This window comes from Schistocerca nitens, chromosome 1, assembly GCF_023898315.1.
Source record: "Schistocerca nitens isolate TAMUIC-IGC-003100 chromosome 1, iqSchNite1.1, whole genome shotgun sequence".
Taxonomy (NCBI): Eukaryota; Metazoa; Arthropoda; class Insecta; order Orthoptera; family Acrididae; genus Schistocerca; species Schistocerca nitens.
Window position 1 is genome coordinate 1,164,322,524 of NC_064614.1, and position 19,266 is coordinate 1,164,341,789.

Genomic DNA, 19,266 nt, shown 5'->3' on the forward strand with positions numbered 1-19,266 from the left:
CCTACTTCAAATTGTTCAGTGAAGCAGTCTCTATGCCCTGTCAAATTTTTGCACGCTCTTACGGAAACAACCTGTATAAAGAACAACAGAGTATTATAAATGAGGATTCATATCCATAATAAAGCTTCCAATAAGTTTCTCCCAGATTCGCCAGTAACAGATCTCTTTCTGTGAAAAACTCAACTGTTCGCTACTATGCCCGAAACAAAATGTCCTAGCGCTGCACAACGGCACTGTCTATCAACTCAACCACAGGTAAAACTAAACAAAGAGGCAATGATCTTATTCATTACTCATGCAGTGCGCTCATTCGTCTTTGCCCCAGTACAGTAAAGGTAAATTCATTACAATAGCAGGTAACATATGAGAACCCGACCGAACGACCATTCTCATGCACACCAGCATCACCAATACACCATAACGTAATACATATTATTTTATTTTAAATGTAGACTACTGGCCGTTAAAATTGCTACACCAAGAAGAAATGCACATGATAAACGAGTATTCATTGGACAAATATATTATACTAGAACTGACATGTGATTGCATTTTCACGTAATTTGGGTGCATAGATCCTGAGAAATTAGTACCCAGAACAACCACCTCTGCCCGTAATAACGGCCTTGATACGCCTGGGCATTGAGTCAAACAGAGCTTGGATGGCGTGTACAGGTACGGCTGCCCATGAAGCTTCAACACGATACCACAGTTCATGAAGAGTAGTGACTGTCGTATTGTGACGAGACAGTTGCACGGCCACCATTGACCAGACGTTTTCAGTTGGTGAGAGAACTGGAGAATGTGATGGCCAGGGCAGCAGTCGAACATTTTCTGTATCCAGAAAGGACCGTACAGAACCTGCAACATGCGGTCGTGCATTATCCTGCTGAAATGTAGGGTTTCGCAGGGATCGAATAAAGGGTAGAGCCACGGGTCGTAACACATCTTAAATGTAACGTCCACTGTTCAAAGTGCCATAAATGCGAACAAGAGGTGACCGAGACGTGTAACCAATGGCACCCCATACCATCACGCCGGATGAGACGCCAATATGACCATGACGAATACACGCTTCCAGTTTGCGTCCACCGCGACATCGTCAAACACGGATGCGACCATCATGATGCTGTAAACAGAACCTGGATTCATCCGAAAAAATGACGTTTTGCCATTCTTGCACGCAGGTTCCTCGTTGAGTACACCATCGCAGGGCTCCTGTCTGTGATGCGTCAAGGTTAACCACAGCCACGCTCTCCGAGCTGATAGACCATGCTGCTGCAAACGTCGTCGAACAGTTCGTGCAGATGGTTGTTGTCTTGCAAACGTGTCATCTGTTGACTCAGGAATCGAGACGTGGCTGCACGATCCGTTACAGCCATGCGGATAAAATGCTTGTCATCTCGACTGCTAGTGATACGAGGCCGTTGGGATCCAGTACGGCGTTCCGTATTAACCTCCTGAACCCACCGATTCCATATTGTGCTAATAGTCATTCGATCTCGACCAACGCGAGCAGCAATCCATTTGTCACAGACCGGCAGGTGGCTTGCGGAGTATGGATGTAGATCTAGAATGTCGCGATACGATAAACCGCAATCGCGATAGGCTACAATCCGACCTTTATCAAAGTCGGAAACGTGATGGTTCCTCCTTACACGAGGCATCACAACAACGTTTCACCAGGCAACGCCGGACAACTGCTGTTTGTGTATAAGAAATCGGTTGGAAACTTTCCTCATGTTAGCACGTTGTAGGTGTCGCCACCGGCGCCAACCTTGTGTGATGCTCAGAGAAGCTAATCATTTGCATATCACAGCATCTTCTTCCTGTCGGTTAATTTTCGTGTCTGTAGCACGTAAACTTCGTGGTGTAGCAATTTTAATAGCCAGAGGTGTAATATGAGATCATTCAGGAGTTTTTAAAATCTTCAGTATAGCCTACCGGAGTTTCTTTTTCTTTTATCTTAATATTGACATACGCTTTACGAAAAAAATCTTAAATACTTTTCTTCATTGTGTATTTGGAAAATCTTCACCTATTTTCCCGTGTTTTTATTTTAAACCATCTTTTCAATTTGTGTAACCTATTTCTGAGAATCAGTTTTATCCCGTGCCAGGCCGGCCACTTCGTGTGCAAGTGAAATAATTGTAAAAGAGAACAATATTACACGACAGCCGGAATTAGTCCCAGAAGACGGAGCAGCCATTGAAAACTGGGTATTTTAACCGAATTTGACGTTGCAATTAAACCGAAAAAGATTAATGCGAGGCGAGGGCTACGTCGCGACGGACTTGGTAGCCACGTTGCCTTTAGGCTGTCCTTCAACTCTGAACGATCTGGTGAGTCGCCACGAACGGCAGTTGTTGTGGATTCCGCGTTAAACTGTTAGGCCCAAACGGCTCTGAGCACTATGGGACTTAACATCTTAGGTCATCAGTCCCCTAGATCTTAGAACTACTTAAACCTAACTAACCTAAGGACATCACACACATCCATGCCCGAGGCAGGATTCGAACCTGCGACAATAGCAGTCCCGCGGTTCCGGACTGCAGCGCCCAGAATAAACTGTTAGATAACAGTGGTATGTTAGGGACACCCAAGTCGCCGAAGTGGCGTCAAACTGGAAGGCCTGACAGGGCCGTTGCGCCACATGAAATCACGATTATTATTATCATCAAAGCAGTGCGTTCTTAGAGTGCCTTACTGCTAGAGATGGTGGGGCTGGCCTTGAGGAGCGCCTGATAAACGGCGAGATACGCGTGCCGCCGGATCAGTTGAGTCGCAAGCGGCGGACACTGCAGACGCAGGCAGCGACATGGAGAGGTACAGGGGACGCGTCGCCATGGTGACGGGCGCCAGCTCAGGAATCGGCGCCGCTATCGTACAGGCCCTGCTGAGAGAAGGGCTCACTGTCGTGGGCGTGGCCAGGAGGATCCACAGAGTTAGGGTGAGTTCTTCATAGCCATACACCCATGTCACTGACGTCGATTTTCAGTAGGACATTGTGTTTCATCGTTATGAAATTCCTTGAAAAAAATTACCTATTGACAGGTAACCACCACGGATCAGAAAAAGTTGTTCATGTGAATCTACACTACTGGCTATTAAATTGCTACACCACAAAGATGACGAGCTACAGACGCGTAATTTAACCGACAGGAAGAAGATGCTGTGCTATACAGATGATCAGCTTTTCAGAGCATTCACACAAGGTTGGCACCGGTGGCGACACCTACACCGTTCTGACACGAGGAAAGTTTCCAACCGATTTCTCATACACAAACAGCAGTTAAACAGCGTTGCCTGGTGAAACGTTGTTGTGATGCCTCGTGTAAGATGAAGAAATGCGTACCATCACGTGTCCGACTTTGATAAAGCTGGGATTGTAGCCTATCGCGATTGCGGTTTATCGCATCGCGACGTTGCTGCTCGCGTTGGTCGGGATCCAATGACTGTTAGCAGAATATGGAATCGGTGGGTTCAGGAGGGTAATACGGATCGCCCTGCTGGATCCCAACGGCCTCGTATCACTAGCAGTCGAGATGACAGGCATCTTATCCGCATGTCTGTGACGGATCGTGCAGCCACGTCTCGATCCCTGAGTCAACAGATGCGGACGTTTGCAAGATAAACATCTGCACCAACAATTCGACGACGTTTGCAGCAGCATGGACTATCAGCTCGGAGACCATGGCTGCGGTTACCCTTGACGCTGCATCACAGACGGGAGCGCCTGTGATGGTGTACTCAACGACGAACCTGGGTGCACGGAGGGCAAAACATCATTTTTTTCGGATGTTTACAGCATCATGATGGTCGCATCCATGTTCGGCGACATCGCGGTGAACGCACATTGGAAGCGTGTATTCGTCATCGCCATACTGGCGTATCACCCGGCGTGATGGTATGGAGTGCCATTGGTTACACGTCACGGTCACCTCTTGTTCGCACTGACGGCACTTTGAACAGTGGACGTTACATTTCAGATGTGTTACGACCCGTGGCTCTACCCTTGGTTCGATCCCTGCGAAACCCTACATTTCAGCAGGATAATGCACGACCGTATGTTGCGTATCCTGCACGGGCCTTTCTGGATACAGAAAATGTTGGACAGCTGCCCTGGCCAACACATTCTCCATATCTCTCACCAATTGAAAACGTCTGGTCAATGGTGGCCGAGCAACTGTCTCGTCACAATACGCCAGTCGCTACTCTTGATGAACTGTGGTATCGTGCTGAAGCTGCATGGGCAGCTGTACCTGTACACGCTATCCAAGCTCTGTTTGACTCAATGCCCTGGCGTATCAAGGCCGTTATTGCGGCCATATTTGGTTGTTCTGGGTGCTGATTTCTCAGGATCTATGCACCCAAATTGCGTGAAAATGTAATCACATGTCAGTTCTAGTATAATATTTTTGTCCAATGAATACCCGTTAATGCTCTGCATTTCTTCTTGGTGTAGCAGTCTTAATGGGTAGTAGTGTATTTTCACACACAGTCTACAGGGTACCTCTAGTGGAATTCATGCTTCTAATAAAATTACACGAGTGCGGAACTGAGCGGGGTAGCGCAGTGGTTAGCACGCTGCACGCGCATTTGGGAGGACGACGATTCAAATCCGTTTCCGGCCTTCCTGTTTTAGATTTCCCTTGATTTCACTAAACCACTTAAGGCAAATGCGAGGATGGATCCTTCGAATGGACACGCCACTTTCCTTCTCCGTCTCTAATGACCTCGTTGTCGACGGGACATAAAACACTAATTTCCTCCTCCCTCCTCGGGTGCGGAATACCGCCTCAGTTGTGCCAGTAGAGTCACAGATTCCTGACAGAAAGAACACATTTTGTTGTAATTGACAGGATGTCGTCTAGTAAAACCGAACTTAAATGTGGGACTCCCCAAAGAATAGTTATGGGGCCCCCTGCTGAACTTAACCTGTATCAACGTTCTAAGAGACGATCTGAACTGTCCTGTCTGACTGTTTGCAGTTGATTATGTCATTTATCGTCTAGATGAAAGTCGTCAGAAGATAAAAACGAATAGCAAAATGATGAGGAATGTGGCAGTTCATCCAAACAATAAAAAGTGTGAGTTCCTTCACATGAGTGCTAAGAAATCATTCGTTAAAGTTTGATTACGATACAAATCACTGAAATCTAAATGTCGTCTTTTGAACTAAATACCTAGGAGTTACAAGTGCGAACAATTTAAATAGAAACGGTTACATACATGATATTATGCAGAAAACGAAAAACGGTTAAGTTTTATTTGCAGAACATTTAGAAGACGCAACAAACCTACTAAAGGGGCTGACTACACTAGACTTGCCCGACTACTTCTGGAGTATTTCTGTTAGCTACTTGTGACATTAATATGTAGGTTTAATGCTTAGTGATGATAACGCACTGCGGGCATACAATTCAAGGGCGTGTGCATATGATCACCAACGAACCATCACGACCAAAACATTACTTATATGGTCGTTGATTGGGTTCGTCGGAGTTTTTTGGGACATAGGAAATCAATACCTCTGTGTTGAACTGTGCTTTCAACTCCGGCTCAAAGTCTCTAACCCATATTTTATCTTCATCTACATCACTACTCTGCAGTTCACGACCAAGTGTTTCGCAGAACACTTCCAGGCTATTTCTCCATCCTTTCACTCTCGAATAGCACGTGGGAAAAATTAACACCTAAATATTACTTTGAGGGCTCATATTTCTCTTATTTTATTTAGATGGTCGTTTTTCCCTATGTAGGCGGGAGCTATCAAAACATTTTCGCATTCTAATGGGGAGAAAGATGGTGACTGATTTTTTTTTTTTTTTTTTTTTAAGAGATGTCGCCGTAAGGAAAGACATATTTATTCTAATGATTCCCAACGCATCTCGCGTACTATATTCGTGACGCTCTTTCCCCTATTTCGCCATAGGAAACGAAGCGTCCTTCTTCGAACTTCTTCTATATCTTCAATCAGTGATGACGATCCCTTACCGGGCAGTAATACTCTAACAGAAGATGGACAAGAGTAGTGTAGGAAATCTCTTTAGCAGGTCTGTTGCATCTTCTAAGCGCTCTGCGAAGAACATTTTGTACGTAATGGTTCTTTAAGTTGTTTGTAACTCTAATTCCTAGATATCTCGTTGAATCGATAGCATTTAAATTTGTATTATTTATCGTGACCATGCCAGAATGATTATCAGTTACATAATGCACTACTTCTTGTATGAAATGAGGACTGTTAAGCCGTTATACCATTTACATCGAGTATTAGTCTTAAATTAAATTTTATTGCAGTACTGTTAACCAGTAAGACTTCTTAATAGCAGATTCCAGCAGAAGATGCAATTCTCATTATTACGTACGTGGCCAGCTGCGAGTTCGAAACGCAGTTTGTCTGCTGACCTGAGCGAGCGAGCGAGTTCAGGCCTACCTTCGTGACGTATGTGCCGCGGCCTGTCTTTCTCGTAGGCCTCGATCCTACGCTGCTGACGTCACAGGCCGTTCCCGTGGAATGCTGCGTGAACTCTGGTCATCTCTCGTCGTAGTCAATCGTCGCACCAAAAGTCGGCCCTCGGCAACCATATACGAACTATTTCCATAAAAAATTACAAAATGGAAATTTTTACTCGACGTTGTCGTCAGGTGAAAAAAAAATAAAAGATTTAAATAATACAAACAAAAATTGCTGCCAGGATGTGGCTTACTGCTTTAGCAGAGCAGAGTATTTCAGTGATAATAACACATGCTAGATTATATTTAGTTGCTTGCGCGCACATTTACGTAAGGATGTTCACTACAGTGAACTTCATGCTAGCTTTCACGGTAATTTGGTAGGTCTATCTTTGCTGCGAAACGTTAATGTATAAGCACGGTTTTAAATGTTTCTGCTACACAGTTCATTCACACGCTACAGTCCATGTACACGATATTTCTTTCCTGAACCAGCATATTAATGCTTGACCAAATTAATCCTTCACGCTTCTTCCTCCTCTTAGTGTTGACTGATTGTCCTCTATTTATTAAACTTCTTGAAATTAGCACATTTATTATCCGCCATTAACGAAATTTCGACTTTCTCCTTCTAGCTTGTTGATCTCCACTAGAAAACACGTCTGTATGCTACTCATTTTGTCGGTTGTACAGTCTGGCTTCCTTTGGCACCTCCACCTTCCTCGTGTACATTGAGTAACCAACAGGTCGATATAACATTCATCAAGCAGCTCCACAACATTACCATTACACCCCTACACCACGACAATTTTCAACACGCAATAGAATATCTTAGATCCGACTTCACCTTCTGCTGTATCGACTAGTACCTCTTTTAACATTCCTTTTTATAAGTCTTAGTTCAGATTACTCCTCCTCCGAGTTTCTTGTTTCGCAACATTCGTAAAAACCGAGAAAACTAGCGTACTTCGATTCCAACCAACCCTCCACTATCATCTGTCTTTGTTCTACTCCTCATTTAAAATCAAAGACTTCAGTTTATTTCACCCAAAGCACAGCAAGTGAAAATTAATTTTCTGTTTTTTTTTTTACATTACATAAATTTTCGTAACAAGTAAATGTTCAAAAGCGATAATTTTACGTACCAAAATGCAGAACTCATGAATAATTCACATCTCTATGAACAGAAATTTGCGAACCACTAAAAGAAGAGTTTGAAGCAAATAACAACTAGCAGAAAATTTCTCCTGTTGAAGCACAGAAAGAACGAATACGTTCCTCTATAAAAGAGTCTGAAGCAAATGTGAGGAACCAGCTCCCTCAATCCTCAGTCCGCCTATCTCAGGAAAAAGTTTTGGCACTAACATATACGCTGTCTTTTAACACAAAACGTGTTAAATCCTTTCAGCCAGTCACTCTTCGTAGTTAAGCTTTAATAGTCGGCATCATCCTCTCACAGCCCGTATCTGTACAGCGTGGTCAGAGACAGTCTGAAAGGCTTGTAAGAGTGTGCTGAGAAATAGTTGTTACGGAAAAAAAAATCTATACGTTGCGCCATTTCCAATCTAATTAGCATGAAGTTAGCTACTCGGTCGTTGTGGGCACAAATACAAGCGGCCCACGAAGGCGGTGTTGGCAAACGTGTATTTCGTTTGGTTTTCTAAAACCGATCAAGAATGCGGTACAACTGTTGGACGTGGGACGCTAGTAAGGATCGATTTCGAGCCAAAGGCAACCATCTACGCTATGAGACAACTGACACTAGTTTATCTGGCTGTCTGCTTGAATTTGCTCGTACGATGACCTGATTGGGTAACTTTAATTTCAAGTAAGTCAGAAACGGCGCAATGTATCGAACTTTTTTCAGCAATACCTACCCTGCAACATTCTTTCAAGCTTTTCAGATTATTTCTGACAACTCTGCATATGTATCTCTCCCACTGCGTCCTTTCTGTCCCATTGGTTTACAATATGTCCCTGTGCTACTATTTCCTCTCTCATTTTCTCTGTCCGCTTTTTCTTTCTTTCCCACTGCCACTGTCTTCACTACACCTCAGAAGTTCAAAAATTCTGGTGGATCCAACTTATCTGGCCCCTAAATGCACGTGTTTAAAATTTCGGTCCAAAATGCGACCTCTTCTAAGCCTACGTATTAAGTTCGCCGGTTTGGGAGGGTATAGATCCCCCCCCCCTCTCTCCCGCCACTCACCTCCACCTTTCCTCAAGCCAATCATCTCTGTTTTTCATTTTCTTTGTCTCGTCTCTCTTTCTTTCCCACTGAGGCTATTCTCTCTCTCTTCCACCACCATCATCTCTCTGCAACTCTCATCAGAAAAAGCGCGAATATGTTCGCAAGAGAAAATTTTTGGTGAGGAAGACGGAATGAGAACTGAAACAGTTCGTTCCCCAGTTTTGTGACAGAGACTTTTCGCAGAGGAACAAAATGGTTCAAATGGCTCTGAGCACTATTGGACTTAACTTCTGAGGTCATCAGTCCTCAGAGGAACATATTCGCCTCTTTCGTGCTCCGTCAGGGTCATGTTTTCGCTGGTTCCATTTTTTTCCCTGCTACAGCAGAAAATTGTGCTGATATAAAACGATGGCCAAGCGGTTCTAGGAGCTTCAGTCTGGAACCGCGTGAGCGCTACTGTCGCAGGTTCGAATCCTGCCTCGGGCATGGATGTGTGTGATGTCCTTAGGTTAGTTAGGTTTAAGTAGTTCTAAGTTCTAGGGGACTGATGACCTCACATGTTAAGCCCCATAGTGCTCAGAGCCCTTTCGACCATATAAAACGATTCTATAGTCCAGTAAGGCTTTGACTATTTATACTCTTAGACACATTTATATCCTTTGGCACATATAAACAACAATTAAGTTCGCATAATATAAGGTTAATAGATATTCGTTTGGTTTATATTTTCTCTGGATTCTTTGCTCACTAATGAATGAAAAAGAAATTGTATTAGCATACTGGAAAGATGTACACAATCTCCTTTGTGTCGGTGTAGAATGTAATATAATGCGTAAAGGGACCAACAGTTCTGAAAGAAACCGTTTCAAAAGGGGTTTAAGAAATCAAAAATCTCGGTTTTTCTTTAATTTATTTTCCTGCAAGAGTTCGTGGGGATATGGAAACCAACTGCCACTGACGCTAAACATTGCAGTTCATTTCCCATAGCAGAACTCCTCGACACAGTGGAGTTCGTAATTCTGGTTGAAATTTGTTGCGAAGTACCTCCTGAAAGGGTCGAGAAGAGCGACCGATTGCAGGCGATATATCGCTTGCAATGAATGGCTGCGATCAGTTGCTCGTGTATGGAACGCTTTATCAGAACAGATTATTATATTCCGTCCGAATCATTCAGTTCTTCGTGAAACTCAATGGTTTTCTCTACAAGGCATAACTTATCACAGTATACAAATCAGTAATGAAAATGACTTCAAATAAGTACAAGTGTTCGACTGCTGTGGAAAAGAAGTGGGCTCTTCAGCCTCTCGAAAGAAGGATGAACAAAAGGTTCCAGGATTCCGTTACCTATGCTGTCAAGAATAAAGCAGGAAGTTAAAAATTTCTGAAAACATATCGCACGGATGGAGAAACTGGTCATGGCGAGGTGAGTCCCCACCTCCTGAAAACTGCTTTGCTGCACCACGAATGGGTAGAGGCATTGATTTTGGGAATTCTTGAAAATTTTTGGCAGCTATGGTAGGAAGGCAGATGTTAAGGTGCCGATTGGACACATCGAGTAGAGGGTGCTGGCAATGTTGTTATTAAGCGAGTGGTTCTGCCAGGCAGGTTTACGACACCGCTCACAGGCGAAGAAGCTCATGCTGCCACGCTCTATAAACACGTGTGGAGATGGGTATGGGGTAATCAGGCACAGCTCAGGGTAGTGACATGCTATGTGTTGTGTACATAGTTCCGCGTAGTCAGCGCATACACAACTTTCCCAATAGAGCGCTCCCCGCTAAGCACAACAGCGCAGGCGCAGCGCTCGTCCAGCTCCGCACTAGGAGATGGCACTGCCATAGAGACGGACCAAATTCTGCTTCCGCCGATCCGCGTATTAATATGTAACGCAACCAATGAGATTGCTGCTAACGTAGGACCTTTTCTCCTTGCGGTTCACACTCGCACAGTGATACCTGAACGCGCGAGGTATTATAACGAGTGTACACACGTCCGATTAGTCAGTCTGCATTAGTCTGCATTTGTCTCTACCAGTCTATAGTCAGGTTTCAGTCTGCGCCTAATAAGATTACCATATTCCTGTACATAGCCATGAAGATAAATGTATAGACACTTTGTCAAGTATCAGAGATGTGTGAGAATAAGATTGTCAATTGTAAACAGCATCCAGAATCAAGTTACGTAATATCTATGATTTTTATTATTTTAATAAATGTGTGTGAAAATTAATCAAGTTCTGTTTAAAGTTGGTCACTGTCAATCTGCTACTCTAAGCGTGCAAGTGCCATTTCTATTGTCTGACCTAACGGCAGAAGATAAACACGCCACGATAAGACCACGAGACATATTGCTGACACTCGCCTACTTTGTTAGAGCGACAAGTCAAATAATCGGATGGTGTGTGTACCGAAGGTCTTACAGTACGCACACCACACAATGAAAAACCCGTACGTGGCAGTTACAACAGCGCCTACGAACCTGTATGTGGCGGCCAAAGCGAGCAGGAGAAAACTGACGAAGTTATGAAGGAACACTCCACTCATCCGCTACAGAGGGAGTGCATCACATACGTAAGAGAAGCAGTATACCGGGTGATCAAAAACTATGTATAAATTTGAAAACTTAATAAACCATGGAATAATGTAGAGAGAGAGGTAAAAATTGACACATATGCTTGGAATGAGATGGGGTTTTATTAGAACAAAAAGAAAAAAGTTCACAAAATGTCCGACAGATCTCTTGCGGGCGTCGTTTGGTGATGATCGTGTGCTCAGCCGCCACTTTCGTCATGCTTGGCCTCCCAGGTCCCCAGACTTCAGTCCGTACGATTATTGGCTTTGGGGTTACCTGAAGTCGCAAGTGTATCGTGATCGACTGACATCTCTAGGGATGCTGAAAGACAACATCCGACGCCAATGCCTCACCATAACTCCGGACATGCTTTACAGTGCTGTTCACAATATTATTCCTCGACTACAGCTATTGTTGAGGAATGATGGTGGACATATTGAGCATTTCCTGTAAATAACATCATATTTGCTTTGTCTTACTTTGTTATGCTAATTATTACTATTCTGATCAGATGAAGCGCCATCTGTCGGACATTTTTTGAACTTTACTACTTTTTGGTTCTAATAAAACCTCATGTCATTCCAAGCATGTGTGTCAATTTGTACCTCTCTATCTAGATTATTCCGTGATTTATTTAATTTTCAAATCTATACTGAGTTTTTGATCACCCGGTACATACGGGAGCCCAGAGGCTAATGGCAAGCAGCCATGTGTCCATTCTGTCGGCGTCTTGAGCCGGAGAGAATGACGATTGTTTAAGTTGCGGGCCAGCCACGACGATGGTGATGAATTTCAGCGACCAACTTGTCCACTGAATCAACCGTCCAGCCCTGCTGCGGCGGGTTAGAAACTAGGCATTGCACAGGCACATCAAGAGAAGGACGGCTAGCTCCACTCTCTGGGTGACGTCGTGCAATGGACTGCAAGTTACCATCTGTAAATGTGGAGCAGGGATGCGATCTCGCGGCCTCCCGGGTCCGAGGCTGTCCTTAATCACTGGCAGAACCGCCCAGGCTGGGCTACGGGAGATGCCTAGGCTGCTGGCTGTTAGCCTTTTGCACCATACATGGTGACCACGAGTAGTGCTTGGGGGAACAGCCAGCTGCGCTCCGGAGGGTAGGCGCGGGGCTGCGAGCTCTGCCGACCACACTGCCGAACCGAGGAGAGGAGCCGTTACATCAAGGGGACAGAGGGACCAGTTGCCATGGCAGCAGATTCCGGCGCTCGTGTTTGCAGTGGCACACTACACACCCCGCGCCCTCGTCGTCTGGATCAGCAGAGGCACTGTGTATTGTTTGGTGGAATAAAAGTCAGAGCCAAACTTGTCAGTGTATCTGTGACACCCCAGCGTTATTCATCCCTCTGTCCCAAACCAATCTCTCTGTCATCTTGGCGCATTTCGCCCCCACGGGTCTAGTTGGTCGTAACAATTTGGTGTCGGAGTGGTCATGTGGTGCAGTGAGTGTAGTTTTATTTTTATTAGCTTTGGTGTTTGCTCTCGGAGTCAAGAGTTAATTGCATGAGCAAGAGTACGCAATGTTTAGAGTTACTTTTGTAAAGCCACAGGAACCCGTGCACTTATGCCAGCCGCAGTGGTCTCGTGGTTCTAGACGCGCAGTCCGGAACCGTGCAACTGCTACGGTTGCAGGTTCGAATCCTACTGTGGGGCGGCGTGTTTTGAGGAAAATTATTGTTTGCTGTCTAAAAGTTTGAAGATGTATGTAAAATCAGTTCCTGGCATTTAGAAATGTTATTTATGCTGTCTTTCGCCGTTCTCAACACTGGTTCTCTAATTAGACTTTAGCAACTAGAAAGTGATTTAACAAAACGTGAAGCCTTTAATTAGAATTCCTAGTGCCCACTTCATCTGAGAATATACTTATAGCTGCAGCTTATAGCTCTGAGGAATTAGGAGATTGTCCGGGATTTATAATCAAAAACGATATTCCAAAATAGTTGAGTATATTCTGAAAGTCACTGATGAAAAACACAAGTATCCATACAACCTAACTAACAGAGCAGTTCAGAGTCTAATGCGCTGATGCAACTATAAATGTCCGAATTAAATGTTAAAATGAATGCTCGCCATAATTTGATGAAAATATTTCATCAAACGCCACGCTATATAATGGTAGAATGTTTGTCCCGCGACGGCACGTGAAAATACGACAATACGCAAACTGAAGCTAGATAATGAGAGTCATCCCAGAATTAACACTTCACTTGAAAATGATTTCCTGGTTACGCGCATCTCGAGTAACTTAATACGGCATCCGAGGCTGTTTGTAGCAGTGATACCGACGCGATGCGACTCCCGACACAGATGGCGTGTTATTCAGCGTCTGGAGAGAACTGGGGCCTTGCTTCCTTGCGCAGCGTTCTTATATATAAAGCCGCGGTGCGGACGGCTAAGGGAACGCCTGATCAAATCGGCTCTCCCGACTAGCCGCTGGGCTAGTAATGCACCACTTTAAGTTACCGAATAAATCATAGCTTCTCTTGCTGATGGCCGATGAAGCTCTTAATTTAAATGTGCATTTAGCACGCAGGTAAGTATTGATAATAAAATTTTGACGTGGCTAAGTTAAATATTTTGGGCGAGAGAATTAATTTAATTACACTGCACGCAGTAGACGAGCTCTGAACTGGCCCTTTGGAGATACGCTATCGCTATAATTTTATAGGTATTCAAATGAAACTTTTCACATCTTCATAGTTATAGCGGATCTCCAACCTATTTGAATCTAAACATCCTAGCCTTATTTATTAGCCTACTTAATCCATCTTGCTTCCTTAAGTTTTGAGACGAAAACCAGAAAATCATGATTTTCCGCTAAAATTTTAATTTGTGAAATCCAAAGTACTGTTTTTATTAAATTATTATGAAAGATGAATTTAAATATAAATTTTGAAGTCTGTAGCTCTTTTCTGTTGCGCCAATGATTTTTACAGAAAAACGTCCAAATTTCGAAAATGGCTTAAGTTATCAAACTGATATTCAACACACATTAATTTAGTATTACTCCTGACATGATAGAAACATTTTAGGTTATTTGCTTGATTTTTAAAGTATTGCGCAACATTTATGACGTCAGAGCTAGTTTCAACGGACTGGCTGGCACACAACAGAAAGACTGATGTGAATTTACTACAGCGTGAGTAGGCTGCTTCCCTACACTACCTCGGGCATGGATGTGTGTGATGTCGTCAGGTTAGTTAGGTTTAAGTAGTTCTAAGTTCTAGGGGACTGATGACCACAGCTGTTAAATCCCATAGTGCTCAGAGCCATTTGAACCATTTGAACCATGCACTTATCTTTGTTAAGAGATATTGGTGGACACGATATTTAGTGCAAGTGTGGTGCCAGTTTGTAATTACTCTGGGCACGATTCTTCGTGTACCATGGCTTTAGCAGCTACTGTTTCTGTGTGTAGGCGAATTGTTCATCTGCTTGGTGGTTGTACTGAGTGTAGGTGGGCGATGATTCACTGGAAGAATTAATTTGCAGTTACGTTTTTGTGTCTGAGAATTGGAGCATGAGAGGCAGAGGAGTCCCGAATTTAATCGTGAATTAGACACTGGAAAAGCGAGGTACATTCAGCCGGAATTGTAGTCAGGGAAAGTAAGTCTGGATTGAGAGTGCCTTATGCTCCATATCACCCGGTAGTGGTCGCATTAATTAATATCTTCTCGGGCAAGGCAACAGAGGACATGACAGTTTTTATTAAGGACGTTAGGGACGCTGTGGGAACGCATGGATGACCAGACGAAACACAACCCTGCATGTTGCCAATATGCACTTGGCAGGGGACTCCAAAGCATACGTTGTATACCAGGACAGACGTTTCAGGTGTGGCGGGGTCAGGGATTTTCTCTGCCTCGTGATGGCTGGGTGTTGTGTGCTGTTCTTAGGTTAGTTGGGTTTAAGTAGTTCTAAGTTCTAGGGGACTGATGACCATAGATGTTAAGTCCCATAGTGCTCAGAGCCATTTTGTTTCAGGTGTGGGCCGCTGGACTTTGATAGCAGTACCGAAAGCAAAATAATGTGCGGTTTTTTCAGGCTTCTCAGAGTCTAGAAATGTCATTATGTCTGAACACAAAATATGTTCCATGATTCTACAACAAATCGATGTCAGTCAAATTGGCCGGTAATTACGTGCGTCCGATTTTCTACCCTTTTTATAGATTGCTATGACCTGGGCCTTCTTCCAGTACCGTGGAACTTTCCGCCGTTCCTACGACCTCTGATCTGGCGCAACACAAAGCAGTGAAGTTCTATGAAAAATCCGTACATGGCAGTTACAGCAGCTCCTACCAATGTGTGTGTGTGTGGAGGCCGAAATAGTCTAGGAAAGCTGATATTATAATTATTAAGGAAACCTCTACTCATCCGCTCCAGAGGGATTACATCAAATGGGGCGGAGAGGTTCAAGGCAAGCAGTTGTATCGAAATTCTGTCTACATCTGGAACCAGAGAGATCAACGATTGTCAAAATATGACCACAATCTCATGATGAATTTCAGTTGGAATCAGCCAGCTGAATCACTCGCCAAGTTCTGCTGTATGGATAAGCCACAGCCGTGGCGACGCACAGATGTAGGGAGCAGCGGGGCAGCCAGCCTCCGCTCTTTGGATGACGTCGTCCGACGGACTGTAAGCTGCCATCCGTAAGGGTGGAGCAGGGACGCGATCCCAAGGCCTCCCGGATCCGAGGCTGTCCTTAATCACCGTCCGATTCGCCCTGGATGGGCAACTGGAGCTGCTGAGACTCTTCTACGACGACCGCTGCTGGCTGTTATTATTCGGCGCTCTACGTGGTGAGCACGAGTAGCTCTTACTGGAGTAGCCAACTGCGCTCCGGAGGGGAGGCGCGGGGATTTCAGCTTGCCTGAAAGACGCCTTCGTCCACGCCGCAGGGACGAGGACAGAGAGCCGTTACGTCACGGGGACAGAGTGGCCGGTTGCCGTAGCAGCAGATTCCGGCGATGACGTTCGCGCTGACACACTTCCATACGCTGTGTCGCCGTCTTCTGGATCAGAAGAGACACTGTGTATTCTTCAACGGAAAAAAAGTCGATGCCAATTCGTCTGTGCAGCACTGGACGCTCTGGCGAGAGTGCCCCCCTCTCTCCCAAACCAAAACTCTGAGTCATCCTGGTGCGCTACTACCCCTGCGGCCGGGGAGCCCTACAGCTTATTGAAATACCATTCTCCATGCAGAGGAAAAAAAAAAAAAACATTCGCTGCGCATTGAAGGGTTCATCATTCGCTTCAAGCAAGAACTGGTTCACGGTGTTTAAAGAGATGTAATTTCGCTTTTAAAATTAAAATATGAATGGAGATGACACAGTTTGTTGAGCAATCAACAAGGTATGAAAGTGAAGTTTTCTAATGTTTTATCAGAAATATGTGTGCGCCTTTCGTTTCAAATTTTAAAATAAATAAAAAGTAACAATTTCGGTAAAAAATAAACCTTATTTAGTAACATATATTACTTTTTGCTTCCCTTTGTGCAGAAATCGGTATGTTATTGATACTGCAATACCATTTTTTAGCTTACTTTTTCCTGACTTCACCCTGGCCGTTCAAATCTCGCATTACAATGAACTCTCAATTATTCGAGATTTTTATAGGTTTCTTGAACTTCATTTAGTTTAGAGGACAGCCCCTACTCGTTATTACCGATTTCATTCGAAACTTTTTGTACATGCAGGTCTTGATCACAAATGAAAGGGTCGGAAGTGGGATCTTCACATGGCCAAATGTTCAGAAAAAATACAGCATTTTTCCGTGGTTCGGTCAGGGTATGAGACATTTACATTAACCTAGTCTCCAGACTGCATGGCTCAGTATTTATGCGGGGAACTTTCAACGGCTTACTGAGTTCATGCCATGTCGACATCTACACTCCTGGAAATGGAAAAAAGAACACATTGACACCGGTGTGTCAGACCCACCATACTTGCTCCGGACACTGCGAGAGGGCTGTACAAGAATGATCACACGCACGGCACAGCGGACACACCAGGAACCGCGGTGTTGGCCGTCGAATGGCGCTAGCTGCGCAGCATTTGTGCACCGCCGCCGTCAGTGTCAGCCAGTTTGCCGTGGCATACGGAGCTCCATCGCAGTCTTTAACACTGGTAGCATGCCGCGACAGCGTGGACGTGAACCGTATGTGCAGTTGACGGACTTTGAGCGAGGGCGTATAGTGGGCATGCGGGAGGCCGGGTGGACGTACCGCCGAATTGCTCAACACGTGGGGCGTGAGGTCTCCACAGTACATCGATGTTGTCGCCAGTGGTCGGCGGAAGGTGCACGTGCCCGTCGACCTGGGACCGGACCGTAGCGACGCACGGATGCACGCCAAGACCGTAGGATCCTACGCAGTGCCCTGGGACCGGACCGCAGCGACGCACGGATGCACGCCAAGACCGTAGGATCCTACGCAGTGCCGTAGGGGACCGCACCGCCACTTCCCAGCAAATTAGGGACACTGTTGCTCCTGGGGTATCGGCGAGGACCATTCGCAACCGTCTCCATGAAGCTGGGCTACGGTTCCGCACACCGTTAGGCCGTCTTCCGCTCACGCCCCAACATCGTGCAACACGCCTCCAGTGGTGTCGCGACAGGCATGAATGGAGGGACGAATGGAGACGTGTCGTCTTCAGCGATGAGAGTCGCTTCTGCCTTGGTGCCAATGATGGTCGTATGCGTGTTTGGCGCCGTGCAGGTGAGCGCCACAATCAGGACTGCATACGACCGAGGCACACAGGGCCAACACCCGGCATCATGGTGTGGGGAGCGATCTGCTACACTGGCCGTACACCACTGGTGATCGTCGAGGGGACACTGAATAGTGCACGGTACATCCAAACCGTCATCGAACCCATCGTTCTACCATTCCTAGACCGGCAAGGGAACTTGCTGTTCCAACAGGACAATGCACGTCCGCATGTATCCCGTGCCACCCAACGTGCTCTAGAAGGTGTAAGTCAACTACCCTGGCCAGCAAGATCTCCGGATCTGTCCCCCATTGAGCATGTTTGGGACTGGATGAAGCATCGTCTCACGCGGTCTGCACGTCCAGCACGAACGCTGGTCCAACTGAGGCGCCAGGTGGAAATGGCATGGCAAGCCGTTCCACAGGACTACATCCAGCATCTCTACGATCGTCTCCATGGGAGAATAGCAGCCTGCATTGCTGCGAAAGGTGGATATACACTGTACTAGTGCCGACATTGTGCATGCTCTGTTGCCTGTGTCTATGTGCCTGTGGTTCTGTCAGTGTGATCATGTGATGTATCTGACCCCAGGAATGTGTCAATAAAGTTTCCCCTTCCTGGGACAATGAATTCACGGTGTTCTTATTTCAATTTCCAGGAGTGTATAAGGTGAACAGAAGGAGGTGACGTTTAAAACCTCAGTGGATTCGTGGTACAGTTGATTTTTTGTACATGCTGGAGTAACATTCAACATAAAAATAGTGGAAGCAGTAATTTCCTCGGAATCTTACACACATTGTAAGCGCAGCATCTTTTGTTTTCTAAATTACAACGTTTTTTGTAGTTTCTGTAAAAAAACAAAAGTGGTTTACATTCGTAAATGCTTGTGTCTCATCGCACATTTTGGTAGTAAACTGCCCATATCGCATCATTTCGTCATATAGGCGCGCGGATAGCGGTTGATATACATTAGAAGTATTTTAGAAGCCGGCCCTGTGGCCGTGCGGTTCTAGGCGCTTCAGTCCGGAACCGCGCTGCTGCTACGGTCGCAAGTTCGAATCCTGCCTCGGGCATGGATGTGTGTGATGTCCTTAGGTTATTTAGGTTTCAGTACTTCTAAGTCTAGGGGACTGATGACCTCGGATTTTAAGTCCCATAGTGCTTAGAGCCATTTGAACCATTTTCTTGTATTTTAGAACGGTCGTCTCGGGATGTTATTTCACCTTGTCTCTCGACAAGATAAATGCGGTTTTGATCAAATTCCTTAGCTGGAGATAAGAGTGGATGTCGCAGAGTTGCAAATAGCGAAGTGTATCTGGGGG

General features: G+C 45.2%; 1 protein-coding gene across 1 annotated transcript in view; it reads left to right on the forward strand.

Moving 5' to 3' along the window:
- The first annotated feature begins 2,791 nt into the window (after positions 1–2,791).
- Positions 2,792–19,266, forward strand: part of LOC126238872 (dehydrogenase/reductase SDR family member 11-like) — a 105,427-nt gene continuing 88,952 nt past the window's right edge. The window contains exon 1 of the mRNA XM_049947818.1: positions 2,792–2,950. Within this exon, the coding sequence (XP_049803775.1) occupies positions 2,819–2,950 (132 nt within the window). The 5' untranslated portion in view covers positions 2,792–2,818. The remainder of the gene's footprint in view (positions 2,951–19,266) is intronic.